This window comes from Carassius auratus, chromosome 36 (genome assembly GCF_003368295.1).
Source record: "Carassius auratus strain Wakin chromosome 36, ASM336829v1, whole genome shotgun sequence".
NCBI classification, from domain to species: Eukaryota; Metazoa; Chordata; class Actinopteri; order Cypriniformes; family Cyprinidae; genus Carassius; species Carassius auratus.
In genome coordinates, this window is record NC_039278.1 from 2,929,629 (window position 1) to 2,948,231 (window position 18,603).

Below are 18,603 nucleotides of genomic sequence, written 5' to 3' on the forward strand. Positions count from 1 at the left end.
TCTGCAACCAATCAGATATCTCCCTTGTTTGAGCCAATCACAAGAATGCACCCCACGTGGTGGATTGTTTACTTATAAGCCAATCAGCGAACGACTCACTTTCCTCACGCAGCGAACGACTCACTTTCCTTAGCGAAAGACTCACTTACCTCACGCAGCAGGCGACTCACTTTGGGCAGCCGGACACCCACTTTCCGCAGCCGGAGAGTCAGTTTCCTCTCGCAGCGAACGACTCACTTTCCTCACGAGTGCATTTGTAAATGTTGTTTGCATTTCTGAATTGTGTGTGTATTTCTGAATTTTGTGTGCATTTCTGAATTTTGTAAGCATTTGTGAATCTTCTGTGCTTTTTAAATTTTGTGTGTGCATTTGTAAATTTTGTGCACATTTGTGTATCCTGTGTGTGTATTTATGAATCATGTGTGTGTATGTATGAATCCTGTGTGTGCATATGTGAATGTAGTGTGTGCATTTATCTTTATTGAGACTCTTTTGGCTCCATAGAAAAGAGGACTAATTTTAAGAGGGAAGGAAAGGGTAACGTTTCTGATTAAAGATTACTAGGGTACATGGATTTTACTAAAATATAATGAAGTGCACAGATAAATTATTTATAATAAACACTACAGTATTGAATAAAAAAAATTGATTTCCATTTAGATTTATGGTGACTTTAAAGAAAAATCTCCAAGGAAAATGATGAAAAACAAGGCAAATTTAATTAAATCAAATGAACCATTTTTTTAATGCTGAATTTGGTTGTTCAAACTGGAGAAATCAGCATAACAGTGAAAGCTAACACCATGTTTCCTGATGATATCTCCCAAGGGTAACATGTAAAGCTTGAAGAGTAGCGGCCCTAGTACTGTGCCTTGAGATACTCCATACTGCACTTGTGATCAATATGATACCCCTTCATTCACTGCTACAAATTGATGGCGGTCATATAAGTACATTTTAAACCATGCTAATGCACTTCTATTAATGCCAAAACAGTGTTCAAGTCTATGCAAAAGAATGTTGTGGTCAATAGTGTCAAATGCAGCACTAAGATACAATAAAACTAATAGAGAGATACACCCACGATCACATGATAAAAGCAGATCATTTGTAACTCTAAGGAGAGCAGTCTCAGTACTATGATACGGTCTAAATCCTGACTGGAAATCCTCACAGATACAATTTTTCTCTAAGAAGGAATATAATTGTGAGGGTACCACCTTTTCTAGTATTTTGGACAGAAAAGGGAGATTCGAGATCGGTCTATAATTAACTAGTTCTTTGGGGTCAAATTGTGTTTTTTTTTTTTAATGAGAGGCTTAATAACAGCAAGTTTGAAAGTTTCGGGGACATATCCTAATAACAATGAGGAATTAATAATAGTCAGAAGAGGATCTATGACTTCTGGAAGCACCTATTTTAGGAATTTAGATGGAATAGGGTCTGATAAGAGAAGGCAGAGAATTCCACAACCTGGGAGCAATACAAGAGAAAGACCTTCCACCCACAGTCTTGAGATTACAATGAGGCTGGTACAGAGAAAGAGAACCAGCAGAGTGGAGAGACCGAGATGGTGTGGAATTTTTGACCAATTTACAAATATAATCAGGCCCAGCCCATGTACTGCTTTATAGGTAATTATGCCTTGATGTTGTAAAGGCGTGAATAAGCCTTTCTGCATCAGGCATAGAGAGAAATGATCTTATACGTGCAATTTTCTGAAGATGATAAAAGCTACTTTAGTAAAAAATTAAATTAATGAGTGATAAAAGTCAGCTGTGAATCAAAAATCACACCAATTTCCACACCTGTACAGAAGGGAGAATCTAGCACTCATCCAATGTACGTTTAAAATTATTACATTTATTTACAGTGGTTGAGGTGCCAATCAGAAGAACTTCAGTTTTTGAAGAGTTTAACTGTAGGAAGTCTATTTCATCCAGATCTGTATTTCCAGTAAACAAGCAGATAAAGCTAAAAGTGCTGATGTAACATCAGGTTGAGTACTAATATAAATCTGGGTATCATCTGCATAGCAGTGATATCCCAGACCATGCTTTGAATAATCTGCCCAAGAGGCAACATATAAGTGCTGGAAAGAGTAGGACCCAATACCGACTCCTGAGGGACGCCCTGCTGCAATGGAACAGTCTGAGATCTATTTGTACCAGAATAAACAAATTGAGTTTGTTCTGAAAGATATGATTCAAATCACTTTAAAGCTATACCAGAACGACCAATTATGTAACCTGTCCAGCAGTATAGTGTGACAGATGGTATCGAATGCAGCACTGACATCTAACAAAACCAAAATGCCACAAGCCCCAGAATCTGCTGCAATGGTAATTCAAAGTGCTTTACATAAAATAATAATAATAATAATCAACAATAAAACAAGGAATTTAAAAACTTTGAAAATGATTAAAAGAGGTTTAAAATTAGTTTAAAACAGTTAAGATTAGAACATGATTATACATAAAATATAGTGCAATCAGTTCAGACATTACACAGTTTTCATTCAAGTCTTGACTGGAAACAAAACATCTAATTCTTGCAATGTTTTTTAGATGATAGCATGTTTATTTAGTTACTGCTTTGACATGACTACTGAAACTAAGATCTGACTCCAGAATCACACCAAGATTCCTGACTTTGTTTAGTTGTTAGTTCCCTAGAGTCAAGGTATGCATTCACCTTGAAAACTTAATCTTTGTTTCCAAATGAAATGACTTGGTAAGGCTAGGTAAATCTGGGTATCATCAGCATAGCTGTGATAGGCAGTTTGGTTCTTTCTCATTATTTGACTTAGGGAAAGCATATACAGGCTAAACAAGAGCGGTGCAACAATTGAGCCTTGTGGGACTTCACACGTCATGGACGTCCACTTAGACTTCAGCTCTGCTAAATATTCACATAAAAGCCTCTCCCTTCTAAGTATGACCTGAACCATTTGAGTACCATCCCAGAAAGCCTGACCGAGCTTTCCAGTCTCTCTAGTAGTATGTTATGATCGACATTGTCAAACGCAGCACTGAGATCTAGTGGGACCAGAAAAATATGAAGAAATGGCAATTGTGTAAATTTAAATTAAATAAATAGCCATCAAAACAGAATTGAATGGTGTGTAAAGCCAACCCTCTCTCCAATACAAACACAAAACAATTCAAACATAATACAACTAACACAAAAGTAGGCTACATTAAAATGCATCTGAAAAAAAAGGTTGAAATTTACATTGGTAATAAAAGTGTAACAACAAAGTATTAAATGTATGAAAATATTTTCTAATTTCAGTGCACTATTCAAAGTTGGAATTTGAAAATCTGTAATTATCTGAAATTGAAGGACATAAGGTATAGAATCATAAAGAATGTTTATCCTGCTACTGAAATGTTATGGAAAGGAGCCTGTTTTTAAGTAGAGTTTTGAGAATTTTGTCTGAACGAGCCTGAAAGTATAAAGTGACATTTATTTATTTTTTCCCCTTGCCCAGTCACATTGCATTTCTGGATCTTTGGGTCTTAGAATCTTTGCAGCTGGTTACACATTAGCACTGACCTTCCTTCATTGAATTCATTTCAGGTTTTGGCTTATGTGGATGGTCTCTCGAAAAAGATGTTAAACATTATTACAGGTAAATATCACATACATAATAGCAAGAGGAATGACAGTAAACAGATTAAAGAGATTTACTTGTATCAATATTCTGTTATGTTTGAATATGCTGTTTTGTTCCTTGAGTTAGTAGATTTTAAAATGTTCACAAAAAAAGAAAAAAGAAAAAAGAAAAGATCCCGCCTGAACTTCCTCTGACTGACGTCAGCCTCCCCGCTCCGGACCCCGCGCTGAGAAAAATGCTGCTCTCCGTACCGCCAAGGACGGGAATCAACCCCTACAGCGGATACAACAGCAGGAACAGCAAAAAGGTAACGCAGACGGGCTTTTCTTTGTGTTTGAGTCTTGTTTTCCAAAACCAGTTGCTTTCTATGCGCAAATGTGAGCTGCAGTGTCCTTGACAAATCAACTCCAGCTTTCTGCGGGATCATTTTCTCTAGAGCTGCATACTGCGCGTTTAAAAGACGGCTCAGGATCGGCTTGGTTTGTTCGGGAATGGCGGCTTTCATTAGTTTCTGGTAATAATAGCTGCATTTCGTCGAGTAGCTGTAATCGTTCACACGCACTCACATTATTACACAAATCGATTTCCACGGGTTTACAAGCGAAGTTTCAGCTACCCTCGGAAGAGGAGAACTTTGTTAGGCGAGGAAATTATGGAAAATGTACTTTCCCACAGGGGAAAAAGGTTTGGGGGAAATTGAAGACACTGATATTATTGATGAACTGTTCAGATGTGACTAGAAACGGAATTCTGTATAGCAGCAAAGTAGGGATGCGGGTGCTTTTATGTTTCCGCGAAAGTTTTCAGCGGTGGGAAAATACAACGCCCCACCCCTTGATAAACCCACCGTGAAGCTTTGACTGTCGCGTTGTGGAGTAATAACATGGAAAAAAGTTTCAGTTCAGCGAACTTATAAGGCTGTGTGGACAATGCTTTCGCCTCTCGTGACCGTCCATGTTTGTTAAATGACCAAAGCAGTAACTTCGACGAACAACGCGACGCGACAACCCTAGAACGCTGTCAGCGGAACCAGCGCGCGACGCAACGTTTACAAACGAAGCGCGTGCAGTGTTGCCTGCTGAGCTGTTTATAATGTGAGCGTTCCTGTCGCGTCGCGCGGTAGATGGGGTTAAACAGTTACATAATTCAGGATGTGAATGTTCCATTGTTTCCAAGAACTTATCAAATGCGACACTGTAGACTAAATGTCACACACATTCAAAAGATGATTAAAGATCAGTGCTCTCCTTCATACATTTCCCATAGTTACCAGTAGTTAGTTAGTTTATTGGTTTATCATGATTTTGAACGTATAAAAGACCAACAGTTATATATAATGCCGCCTGTATGTATTTGTGTATATATTATATAGGTGGAGAGAATAAGGCTTGACAATGTATGTTTGTTGTTAATATATTTCATATTTAAAAATGAAATGCAAAAAATATAAATTTGTATTATATTTGGTAGATACTTTAATCCAAATTTGTATAGCATTCATGTTGTACATTTTTATCAGTCCAAGTGTTTGTGAATGAAACCCATGACTTTGGTGTTGGAATGTGGTTCTTCAACCGGTAGAACTGAAGGAACTACAGGAGTTTTAAGAACGCAAGCATAATGGTGAGACTTCTGAAGGCTGTTGATGATAGTTGTGCAAGAGTCAAGTGACTGGAATGTTTGACATCTCTGCTGATAGATACACGGCTCATGACGCAGTAGTGCATCACAGTGATGCTGACAGTCAGAAAGAACACAGGCACAGACGAATCATCAAACTGATAGGCATTTGCACTTATACATTTCAATTATTCATGTCAGTACATTGATTATATATAAAAAATGCAAATTTGCAAAAAACATTCAAATGTGCCACTCAAGTTCCTTTCAGGGTTTATTTTTGTGGGTTAGTTTGAATGCGGAATTGTTTTTTTTGTTTGTTTTTTTTGAGAGCACTTTCGCTTTACATGGTAATTGAAAACTGAAAGTGAAATGAAGATCTGCTTGCTTTATCTGAGAAATGCATTAAAGGGATAGTTTCTTTTTTCTGTTGAACGAACACATAGCATGGGGAGGGGGGGGGGGGTGTTATAGAAGTCAGTGGGGACCAAAAAGTGTTTGGTTATATTCTTCTCTTTATTCATTCATTCACTGATTCATTGATTCATTCTTTCATTCTTTTTTTGTTTACACTTCTGCACTTACAGTACCCTGTGAATGTATTCATATCCCTTCATTTTTTTCACATTTTGTTTTGTTACTGCCTTATGTTAAACTGCTTTAAATAAAAAACATTTTCACAACAATCTACACTCCATACACCGTAATTGTAATTTCAATTTAATTCAAGTTTATTTGTATAGCGCTTTTTACAAAACAAATCGTTACAAAGCAACTTTACAGAAAATTATGTTTCTACAATATTTAGTAGAAGCTAGTAGTTTGTGCACATTTGACAGGATTTTAGAAAAAATAAAAATAATAATAATAATACAAGACGTAGTCAGCTAGACGATGAACTATCAATATTATTAATTAAGTTATTATATGATGCAGTCACACATTTAACAATAATTGTTAGTTCTGTTTGTTGATTCAGGGTTAGCATCATCTGAGGTCCTCTGAGGGTCATCATCATCTCTTCTCAGGTGTTCTGGATCCAGACTGGAGCTTGTGTAAATCCTAGTTACAAAACATAGAAACAAAATACAGACATCATTAGCATAGCTGCTGATCCAACAAAGTAAAATTAGTTTAACCCAAGCTAATGAATAAAAATGCACCTTTGATCAGATGCAACTACACTCACGATTAAAAAGATAAATTATTCGAATGCTTGGCGAAAGAGATGTGTTTTTAATCTAGATTTAAACAGAGAGAGTGTGTCTGAACCCCGAACATTATCAGGAAGGCTATTCCAGAGTTTGGGAGCCAAATGTGAGAAAGCTCTACCTCCTTTAGTGGACTTTGCTATCCTAGGAACGACCAAAAGTCCAGCGTTTTGTGACCTTAGGGTGCGGGATGGGTTGTAACGTGGTAGAAGGCTAGTTAGGTACGCTGGAGCTAAACCATTTAGGGCCTTATAGGTAAGTAATGATAATTTGTAACTGATACGGAACTTAATAGGTAGCCAGTGCAGAGACTGTAAAATTGGGGTAATATGATCATATTTTCTTGACCTCGTAAGGACTCTAGCTGCTGTATTTTGGACTACCTGTAGCTTGTTTATTGACGAAGCAGGACAACCACCTAGAAGTGCATTACAATAGTCCAGTCTAGAGGTCATGAATTTATGAACTAGCTTTTCTGCATCAGAAACAGATAACATGTTGCGTAGCTTGGCAATGTTTCTAAGATGGAAGAATGCAGTTTTTGTAACATTGGAAATATGATTTTCAAAAGACAAATTGCTGTCTAATATAACACCCAGATTTCTGACTGTAGAGGAAGTAACAGTACATCCGTCTAGTTGCAGATTGTAATCTACAAGATTCTGTGTAGTGTTTTTTGGTCCAATAATTAGTATCTCTGTCTTATCCGAATTTAATTGGAGAAAATTATTTGTCATCCAATCTTTTACATTTTTAACACACTCTGTTAGCTTAGATAATTGGGAAGTTTCATCTGGTCTCGTTGAGATATATAGCTGAGTATCATCAGCATAACAGTGGAACCTTATTCCTTATTTTCTAATAATATTACCAAGGGGCAACATGTATATTGAAAATAGAAGGGGACCTAGGACGGATCCTTGTGGCACTCCATATTTTACTGGTGATAAATGAGATGACTCCCCATTTAAGTAAACAAAATGGTAGCGATCGGACAGGTAGGATCTAAACCATTTTAGAGCCTGCCCTTGAATACCTGTATAGTTTTGTAATCGATCTATGAGTATGTCATGATCTATGGTGTTGAACGCAGCACTAAGATCAAGTAAGACTAGAAATGAGATGCAGCCTTGGTCTGACGCAAGGAGCAGGTCATTTGTAATTTTAACAAGTGCAGTTTCTGTGTTATGGTGGGGCCTAAAACTGAAATTCTTCATACAGATCATTTTTATGCAGGAAGGTGCTCAATTGAGCAGATACAACTTTTTCTAAAATTTTAGACATAAATGGAAGATTTGAAATAGGCCTATAATTTGCCAGTACACTAGGATCTAGTTTTGGTTTCTTAATAAGAGGCTTAATAACCGCCAGCTTGAATGGTTTTGGGATGTGACCTAAAGATAACGACGAGTTAATGATATTGAGAAGCTGTTCTTCGGCTACAGGTAACAGCTCTTTCAGTAATTTAGTGGGTACAGGATCTAATAAACATGTTGTTGGTTTAGATACAGTGATAAGTTTATTTAGCTCTTCCTGTCCTATGGTTGTAAAGCGCTGCAGTTTATCTTTGGGTGCGATGGATGAAACTGAAGTGTTAGATGCTGTAGAATCTACATTCGCTATTGTATTTCTAATGTTATCTATTTTATCAGTGAAGAAATTCATAAAGTCATTACTATTTAACGTTGGTGGAATATTTGAATCAGGTGGCATCTGGTAATTTGTTAACTTAGCCACTGTGCTAAATAAAAACCTAGGATTGTTTTGGTTATTTTCAATGAGTTTGTGTATATGCTCTGCCCTAGCAGTTTTTAGAGCCTGTCTATAGCTGGACATACTGTTTTTCCATGCAATTCAAAAAACTTCTAAGTTAGTTTTGTTCCATTTGCATTCAAGACTACGTGTTTCTTTCTTGAGAGAGTGAGTATTACTTTTATACCATGGTACAGTACGTTTTTCTTTAACCTTTTTCAATTTGATGGGGGCAACAGCTTCTAATGTATTAGAGAAAATAGTGCCCATTTTGTCTGTAATTTCGTCTAATTCATGTGTATTTTTGGGTACAAATAGCAGTTGAGATAGATCAGGCAGGTTATTTGCGAATCTTTCTTTGGTGGCTGGAACAATAGTTCTGCCCAGACGGTATCGTTGCGACATATAGTTAATATCGGTTATACGCAGCATGCACGATACAAGGAAATGGTCTGTAATGTCATCACTTTGTGGTACAATATCTATAGCAGTAAGATAGATTCCATGCGATATAATTAAATCTAGTGTATGATTAAAACGATGAGTGGGCCCGGTGACATTTTGCTTGACTCCAAAGGAGTTTATTAGGTCAGTAAACGCAAGTCCTAATGTATCATTTGCATTATCAACGTGAATATTAAAATCTCCCATGATTAGCGCCTTATCAACTGTAACTAGAAGGTCTGAGAGGAAATCTGCAAATTCTTTCAGGAATTCTGTATACGGCCCTGGTGGTCTATACACAGTAGCCAGAGCAAGAGATCCATTAGATTTCTTTTGCATGTCTGACATAGTAACATTTAGTAGAAGTATTTCAAAAGAGTTAAACCTGTATCCTGTTTTCTGGGTAACATTGAGAATATCACTATATATTGTTGCAACACCCCCGCCACGACCAGTCTGACGGGGCTCATGCTTATAACAGTAGTTTGGTGGAGTAGACTCATTTAGACCAAAATAATCATTTGGTTTTAGCCAGGTTTCAGTCAAGCAGAGTAAATCAAAACTATTATCTGTGATCATTTCATTTACAATAACTGCTTTTGGTGTGAGTGATCTAATATATATGAGCCCAAACTTTAAAAATTGTTTTTGTTCATTTACATTACATTTTTCTGGTTTAATTACGATAAGATTTTTTCTAGATCCTACATTATATTTATATTTATATTTTGACCTCACTATTCTGGGAACAGACACAGTCTTAATAGTTTTTACAGCGCAAGTACTTTTAGCATTTAAGCTGGTGGAACAAAACTCATCATAATGGTTATTTGAGAATTGTCTTACTAGTCACATGGAGCGAAGTGTCCTGGAGATGCTGTCAGAAAGCAGCTTCGCTCCAATTCTGCTGGGGTGTAATCCATCAGCGCGAAACAGTCTAGGACGCTCCCAGAAAAGATTCCAGTTATTAACAAATAGCAGTTTCTGTTCTTTACACCATGACAACAACCATTCATTTAAAGCAAAAAGTCTACTGAAGCTTTTGTGTCCTCGTCGATACGTGGGCAGTGGTCCTGTCATGACGATCGTCGCCGCGGGTGTCGTGCTGCGAACCGTCTCGATCAGGCTCCTGAAGTCCCTCTTCTCCGTCTGCCGCAGCGTGGTGTCGTTAACCCCGGCGTGAAGCACGACCGCTCTGGGGCTCTCGCCGTCCTTCAGGATCGCGGGTATCTGCACAGAAACATCGAGAACACGAGCACCAGGCAAACAATGAGTGTGCACTTTACCTTCAGCTAACGTAGCACTTACGTGTCGGACGATGGAGTCTCCGATGATCACAGCGTCGCGTCCTGTCTCGCGGAGGGGAGCGAAGCGGTTCTGGATGGAGATCTCGAAGGCAGGAGGGGGAGAAGTCGTCGCCCGGGACCCGGCTCGCGTCCTCCGCTGTGGATGCACCCAGGGTCCGTGGTGTCCCGGCGTCGCAGTGAAGGACATCTGGGAAGATCGCGTCCTGGGTGCACCGGGCCTGCGCAGAGAAACACACGGAGTAGACGTGGTGGGACTGTTAACAGCACGCTGTATACTTACCCCGGACTTGTGAGCGTCAGCCCGGGATGATTCCAGCGCGGCTCTCCGCTCTCTCAGCTGGGCCTGCTTCTGTTCCAGGTCGCGAATCTGCTTCACCACGGCCTCGAGCTCGAGCTGCACAGAGTGGAGACATTCATCCGCCATTAAAGCAAGTAACAGTGAGTACAGCAGTGGTAAAGTGTGTGAATAGAGTATTAGCAATGCAAGCGCAGTTAGTAGCAAACACGCTTGCTGATGCTAACTGGCTAAAAGCTAATAGCGGACCCGGGAGATCAAAATAAAACTAGTGATAGCGAGGCGCTCTGATTGTTTTTGTTGTAGAATACAATAGAGGATATATTCACACGTTATATAAACGGAAACAATGATGTATAAAATTGATTTTTAAGTTAAAGATAGTCAATGAAAAGAATTTAGTGACGGAGCTCAAACGCAGTACAGCCGCCAACAACAAACAGGAAGTGATCTTTTTTGAAGCAATTTTGAAGCTTTTCAGAACTAAAATGATTCCATTGCATAAGTATTCATGGACAGTTGAAATTAAGCTCAGGAGCATTCATTTTGCTTGTAGATGTTACTACATTTCAAGAGAAGTTAACCAGGGGTGCATTTCCCAAAAGCATAGTTGCTAACTAAGTTAGCCAATTTCCCATTGCCAACCAACTAAGTGGCTAACAGGTTAGCAACTATGCTTTTGGGAAACACACCCCTGAATGGGTATGATTTGGAATGGCACAAACATATAAACATACTTATTAAAAGGTTTAACAGCTGAAAATGCATATCTGAGCAAAAACTGTGGTCAAAAGAACTGCCTGTAGAGCTCAGAAACAGGTTTGTGTCAAGCCACACATCTGTGGAAGAGTTCAGAAAAAAATCTGTTACCCTTAATGAAAGAAGTTTGAAAGAACCAGGACTCTTCCTAGAGCTTGCCTGCTGGCCAAACTGACCAATTGATGGAGACGGGATTTGGTTTGAATGGTGACCAAGAAGCTGATGGTCACTCAGGTTGAGCTCCATGATCATATGTGCAGATGGGAGAAATCTACAGAAGGACAAACACCACTCCAACACTCCCCCGATCCAGTCTTTATGGTGGTGTGGCCAAACTCAATCCTCTCTTCAGTTCAAATACTTGAAAACATACTTGGAATTTACACAAAAAATACCTAAAGGACCCTCAGACTCTGAGAAACAAGGTTATCTGGTCTGATGAACCTCAATTCTAAGCATCATGTTTGTAGGAAACTAGCTCTGCTCATCATCTGTGGAGTACCATCCCAAAAGTAAAGTGTGCTGGTAGCAGCTCCATGCTGAGGGGCTGTTCTTCAGCGGCAGGGACTGAGGAACACATCAGAGTAGAAGGAACGCTCAGTGCAGCCAAATATTGAGATCGCCTTAATTAAAACCCAGTCCAGAGCAGGGCTGGACCAGAATATTTGATTATTCGAATCAACAAACAAACTTACCATTAAGAATCGTGCTTTCACAGGTTCTGCGTGGTCCTCTTCATAAATATTCTCTGCATCTCAATCAGGCTCAAATTAATAAGCAATATAGAGGACATCATTGTTTACAATACAACTGGAGCACATACTGAGCTTGAGAGGGGCAGGAGGTGGTTTAGCCAATCACAACACACTGAGCCAGCTGACCAATCTCAGCCCATCACATATTTCTGTGGGAGGGGCTTCATAATAACAGGAAATAATCGAGGCGTCTATTAGAGAAGGTACAGATTGGTGTGGAATAAAGGTAAATTATATGAACAATGCATTTAAAAAAAAAACGAAGCATGAACACATATTGGACTGCACCCCATAAACACATTCAAGCCTAGAAAAAAAACAGTCAACCTCCCCTTTAAGCACTGTATTTTAAATCAGGGCTATTCACTGCAAACAGATTGCCAGCCGTTTGTCTTATGAAATCCCACCTTCTCTAGCAGCTCATCAAAAACAGTCCTGGAAACAGTCCTCATGCCACATGCCAGGATCTGCTATTTCACATTTATCTTTTATATTATACAGTACAATGCATTGATTCCATGTACTAATGGCTGAATGCTGTGAACTACATCTTCCGTTCCCAAAATGTTTCTGGTCTGTTATGAACCTTTGAATGTAGAGCGTGATAGAGTGTGTTGTTCCTAGTTAACCAGAAAATCCTTCATTGCATTTCCATAATTTTACAAAAGAGGAGGGGTAAAACATTACATAATATATTGTATTATTTCCTAATTAAATCAGCAATTGTACTCTCTGCATTAGGTTATCTATATCAAGTTAAATTTGGATTTATGTTCATATGGATTAAAATTCCAGACAGATAATTCTTGTTATTATTATTATTTTGGTTCAAGCTTTAACAGTGATTTAATTTAATATGGTTATTATCATTTTATATATTGTTTTAAAATGCATCAGAAAATGTCTTGTACTCTCTACAGACGAAATGTTGCTGTTGCTGTTAAATATCAAGAAGATACATTTTTACATTGAGTTTAACTTATTCATTCTAAAATTCTTATGTATGAATTTTTATCGAAACACAATCAAATAGCTCAAGAACCAAACATTTGTTTGGCTGCATATAATAATAGAATAACAATGTAATCCATTTGCTGTGAAAATAATTTCTCTCAGATTTCAGAATAAAACAAATGGGCTAATTTATTAGGGCTACTTCTGCACCATAACAACTTTAAAGATATTTTCTGGATTTAATGCTTTTAGATGCACAGACAAGACAAGCATTTCCATATTCAGATACATTTAAACTGGTAAGCAGTGAAGACAACATATCTCAAACACTTTCTTACCATAGCTGTGTTTCTAAAGAAGAGAACATTTCACAATACTATGGCCGAAGTGAACTATAATGTTAGTGATGAGAATCTTACTCCCATGACTGGGTGAAACACTTTTTTTGCCATAGCCTGGAGTTCACACGCAGGTTAAGTGCACATGTGGAGAATTCCAGACATATCTCCTCTTTCTGACCTGACCTCTCGTTCCTGTACCTGAGCCATACGAGTAAACAAAGGAGAGAATGAAAAATAAACACCAGCCAAGAGACCAAAAGAGGCTCTTTGTAAGTGGTAGGCTATTATAGAATCATATGGCGAAGGGTTTTGATAAAATGATGTTACTCAAAACTACATTTCCAAGAAATCCTAATTCTGATGGCTCTCTTGCTGTGCTAATGAGCTCTTCAACGCAGGCAGCACACATGTTTGTTTTCCAATATGTATATACATTTTTTCAAGATCTATAGAATGAATTGTAAGAAATGTTGCTGCTGTAAATTGAATAACTGCTTCCTGAGCAACAATTTATAATGGTTTAGCCATATCTGTATGTTTATACAATTCACTGCATGCGAGTACATTGCAGGAAGAAATTATTTTTGGCAAAATGTTAAAGATTCTCCTGTCTATATACTTTTAAAATATGAAATGTAAAAATTAAATATGTACTGTACGGTTTCAAACTACGTCCTCTAGGGGTCGCTATTGAGAACACCTCGTCGTGACCCGTGTCTGAAGCATACATTGAAAAAGCAACAACTTGTTGGCCGGCGACAGCCTCTGACGTCACTACCGGCGCGACTATAAACAAGCACCGGGAGAACACGTCATTCACTTCTTCGTCTTCACTGTCTGTTCTGTTTGAAGCGTGCATCTCGTTCGTCTCTCTTTCCGAGGAAAAAAGAGGAAAAAAGGCAGCCATCTGCTTCCTGCGGGGTTATGACCCACCCCTGCTGAGGCACGAATGAGCTCGTGAGAATTACAGGTGGATCTGTCTGAGTGGTTTAGAGAGGGACTTTTCCGTTCATGCTTGTCAGCGGCGGACGAGAGAGAGAGCCTTGGGAGGATAATGTTATCTTTAACACTTTCTGATACTGAGGTTAGTGCTCTGCTGGGATTTTACCCAGGAAAAGCAGGAGATATTTGAGGATGGTGAAGAAGCTGAGGCTGAGCCTTCTTAATCCTCCTGCCCTGTGTATGTAGAGTTGTTGGAGGTTATGGATCGCACCACGGCAAAGTTGGACTTGCCATGAAAGTGCGCTAACAAGGTGACGCTGTGAGGCCGGCTCAATGAGCGTTATCTTTCTGACCATAGCCCTCCAGTTTAGGTGACCCTTCCATTTCTGCATGATCTCCATACAGAGATTGAAAAGAAATGAAAGAGGCCGTTGTCTTCTCGCATCCCTTGGTTTTGGCATAAGAGTTATGCCGACATCGAGGCGATGCGCAAAAGCAGCTATTAGAGGATGCCCCCTGTAGAAAGAGATTTCTTTCTGCGAATCTTTCCTGAAATCCAAGCCTTCAGCTCTACCCCGGCTCTACCCCTAAGCCCTAACAATTAAGTTGGGTATGTAGCTTAGGCCTTTGGCCGTAAGGGGTTCTGTCACAGACAGCCGTCTAAATGTCCCAGGGGCAACTCCCATGGAAATGGTAGAGTTGGTACTTAGTGTTTGCCATGATTCTGGCCTGCACTCCCCTCAGCATGGTGGCGTGGGTGTACTGTTCCCCATTGCGACCCCTAGAGGACGCAGTTTGAAGTTCCCTTGAAAGGGAACGTCTCAGGTTATGAATGTAACCATGGTTCCCTGAGTAGGGAACGAGACACTGCATCCTCTAGCTCCCTGCCATGCTTCGGACACAAGCTTCAGACGGAGAAATGAATGATGTGTTCTCCCGGTGCCTTTTTATAGTCGTGCTGGTAGTGACGTCAGAGGCTGTCGCCGGCCAACTCATTGGTGTTTTTTCAATGTATGCTTCAGACACGGGTCACGACGAGGTGTTGCCCCATAGCGACCCCTAGAGGACGCAGTGTCTCGTTCCCTACTCAAGGAACCATGGTTACATACGTAACCTGAGACGTTTTTTCACAAATCCACAAACTCATACTTATATCATGTTCTTGAGTTTGATTGATGTCATCCATTGGTTTTATATTATAGATATTAAAGATATTATCTCTAATATCTTTTATAGATATTAAAACTACTCACTCATTTTCTTTGCATTTTCCGAGCCTTTTTTTTTTGCCAAATTCATCCACAATTTCCTTGGTATTTATTTTAAGATTCTGTCTATACAATATAAAGTATGGTTAGTTTCATTTAGTCCGTTTTGCGCCATGGTATTCTGCAAATAATTTGCAAATAATTTTTTATTTTCTTCAGTTTTGAAAATGAGAGCTCTGCTGAAGCCACAGTAACAGAAGAGATGAGATGTGTTGAGATAGGATAAGATAATGTTACAAATGATATTAAATGTAAAATAAATCAAGTACTTGCTTCAGTTACACCATGAGGTGGTGTTGTGTTGTTCGTGGAGTGAATCGTTCACTTTGTGTTGACTGCACATGTGCAACATCGCGATGCTCAGGCAACAGAAATGATTAGCTCACCATTTGAGTCCTCGGGTTTGAGTCGTTCGTCCTTGTTATCCTTGTTATGTAATGTGGCTACAGAAATTGGTTAATAATTCCCAACCCTCCTTACAGTTTTTTTTAAATCTTACAGTTATGTTATGCATTGTAGCTTGTCGTTTACTATAGACTATAAATTTGTGAATATCTGTCATTATGTTTCTTTTCCATAACACTGAATGTTGTAATAAAGAGTTGGATAATGCTTTAAACTTCATCTGTATAATAGGGAAAAATTATAGGGAAAAATTATTTTTCTATAGCCTACTATATAAGGCTACTAATGTCTGGGTCATTCCACTTCAGTCTTGTTTATTCTTGATTTTGTGGCAGAGTCCTGACACCCGCACATGATCTTGTTGTGTGTGTGTGTGTGTGTGTGTGTGTGTGACTTTGAGTGTGCTCTAGCCATGTCTTGTTATGTTGTATTGTCCCGTTTGTTGTCTGTACAGGGCATGGTGTTTGGATCCCAGCTGGGGCCTTTACCATGAAGCTAGATTAGCTCACTGGTCTGGTAAGTTTCAGGTTAGTTTGCACCAATCCTGGGTTTTAGGTACCATGTAAGTGGCTTGGCTTTTAGAGGCATTCATTGCCATAGTAACTTACACTCCACTATTTTAAAAATGAATACATGTGACCTTGCACATTCGAGACTCTATTGCTATATATTTTTAAATGTATAAACTAACTTAACAAGTTTATTTTGTGATTGCACTGATAGAGCAAGATTATTTATTTTATTTGTCCTCCTTCATGTTTCATATGACGTTTAATTTGTCATATTCTTCAATTTCTTAACCTAGCAAAACCTTTAACCTTTCGTTTTGAATCTCACTGGGTCTCTCGTAGAAGTAAATCCAACTTGCTTTGTGTTGCAATGGTCATGATTGGCTGTTCGCCAGTGATGTCACACATTCATGTGCACGCGCTCCACAAACTCAGGATCAAAGCCCGAGTTGACAAAGAAAGTTGATGATCAGCATCATGGTACCAACAAAGCTGGATCGGAGAGGTTTGGACTGTACCATTCATCGACCATCATGGTACAGTCCCCTGTTCTGCCTAGCTTAGTTTTTGTTCAGGTGCTGGGGTTCAAACATTCATGCTCTTTTTTGCTTTCGGTGGTAAGTTCACTGGTTGAGCATTAATTCCCTTACCATGCACTCTTGTCTTGTGCCCTGCTTTTTTCTTGTGTTGTGCTGCACATGGCTAGTAAAGCCATGTTTTTTTTTATTATTGGCCATGTCATGTTGTCTTTTGTGTGAGCACATGACTTCTTGTTTTATGTGCCATGTGCACTTTCTGTCTTTTGTCCTAACCCCCACCCATCTAGTTACCTGATTATCAGTTAATTGGCCCCACCTGTCCTTCCTCATTTCCTGCCTGGTTTGGTTCCCTATTTATTCTCCCTCTGTGATCTGTGCTGGTTTGTTTTGTGTTCCCTGTTACTCCTAGTCAGTCAAGACCATAGACTGTATAAAAACATGGACGTAGTGTCCGTGACGTCACCCGTAGACTGCTGAAGTGTGTTTTTGAAGCCTAAAGTGTGCAGAGCGAGCCGTCGCCATCTTGGCAGCGTGTCTCCGCGCGCCTCTCCCGGACAATCAAAAATGGGCTAAAAGGCGGGAGCTGGTTGCTGAAGCCACGCCCACCTAGTTGACTGCACTGTCAGCAGTGGCAATCCACCTGTCACTCAAGTGGCCACGCCCTTAATTATGCAGAACTTTAAGTCTTAATATAATTTAAACGGATGAGTTATAAAAAAATTCACCCCCATCACAGTTGTCATGAAGGGCAAAATTTATTAGACCAAAATCATTTTTTGCACCAGGCTGTAAACATGTTTTTGTCTGCTGTAAAGTTGGGCATTTTAACATGGGGAGTCTATGGGACTGACTCCCTTCTGCGGTCAGTCGATGAATTCGTTTTAGTCACTTCCTTATTGGCCTCACGAGAGAGAGCGGGAGGTTGGCGCTCGGTCAAGACAAGTGTTTTGTTAGTTTTTTTTTTTCTGTAAGTTTTTTTTTTTTTTTTTTTTGGTTAGCTAGTTTTCTTCTTGTTCTAGTTTTTTCCTTATCAAAGGTCTCTTGTTTTCCAGCCCTGTTGGCTGTTGTCTGGGCTTGTTATTGCCCAAGTTTTGTGTTGATCTTTACTTTTAATATTAAAGACTTTTCAACCCTCTACGGACACCTTGGCAATTGAAAATAATTTGTTTTTTTAGTTTAGTCCACAGTAGGGCTTGGCGATATATTCCACTGTGCAATGGAAACTTCGATGTTACAGAAACTCTTACAAATGTCAAATGTAACTGAACATTAAACATTAATAGATGCCTCCCTTCACTCAAAAACATAAAGTAGCATTTCATTTCAAAATTTACTCTCCATATCCAGCCATATGCAAAGCATGCTGGGAACTAACAATCACCTCTAAAATAAAACTGCAAAATTGAGCTAATTCACTTAAATTAAATAGGCAGCCTTCTTTCCTTAATTATTTTAGTTTAATCAGTTCCCCAATTCAAGCACCAAAACTAATTAAGTCTCCTAAAACAAAATGAGGAAAACGCATGTCTTGGTTTTATTAGTAAAAAGTCCTCATTATTTTCTATACAACACTGAATCACAATTTCTTTAATGAAATTCACACATTATTTTTAATTATCACCTTAATTTTTTTGATGAAAATTACAAGACCCATGATTCATTTTTTACAGTGTGTCATTATAAACTTCTGATCGGAGAGATCCAATTGTACTCGTGATGAAGCGTGCTATGAGCGAGTGAGAACCACGACACTCTGACTTTTAAAAAATCTGCTCCTCACATACTCTGGTCGGGTCAATGCAGCGCTCAGAAAATGCACAGGTCAGATTTGTTCCCAATCACATGGGATTCCCATGTCCCGAAAAAATGTCAGCCTCTAGTGT

The 18,603-nt window shown here is 39.0% G+C and overlaps 1 protein-coding gene across 1 annotated transcript in view; it reads left to right on the forward strand.

Moving 5' to 3' along the window:
- Nucleotides 1–3,775: 3,775 nt before the first annotated feature.
- Nucleotides 3,776–18,603, forward strand: part of LOC113054970 (RNA-binding motif, single-stranded-interacting protein 2-like) — a 49,727-nt gene continuing 34,899 nt past the window's right edge. Inside the window, exon 1 of the mRNA XM_026220808.1 lies at nt 3,776–3,926. Coding sequence (XP_026076593.1) covers nt 3,855–3,926 — 72 coding nt within the window. The 5' untranslated portion in view covers nt 3,776–3,854. The remainder of the gene's footprint in view (nt 3,927–18,603) is intronic.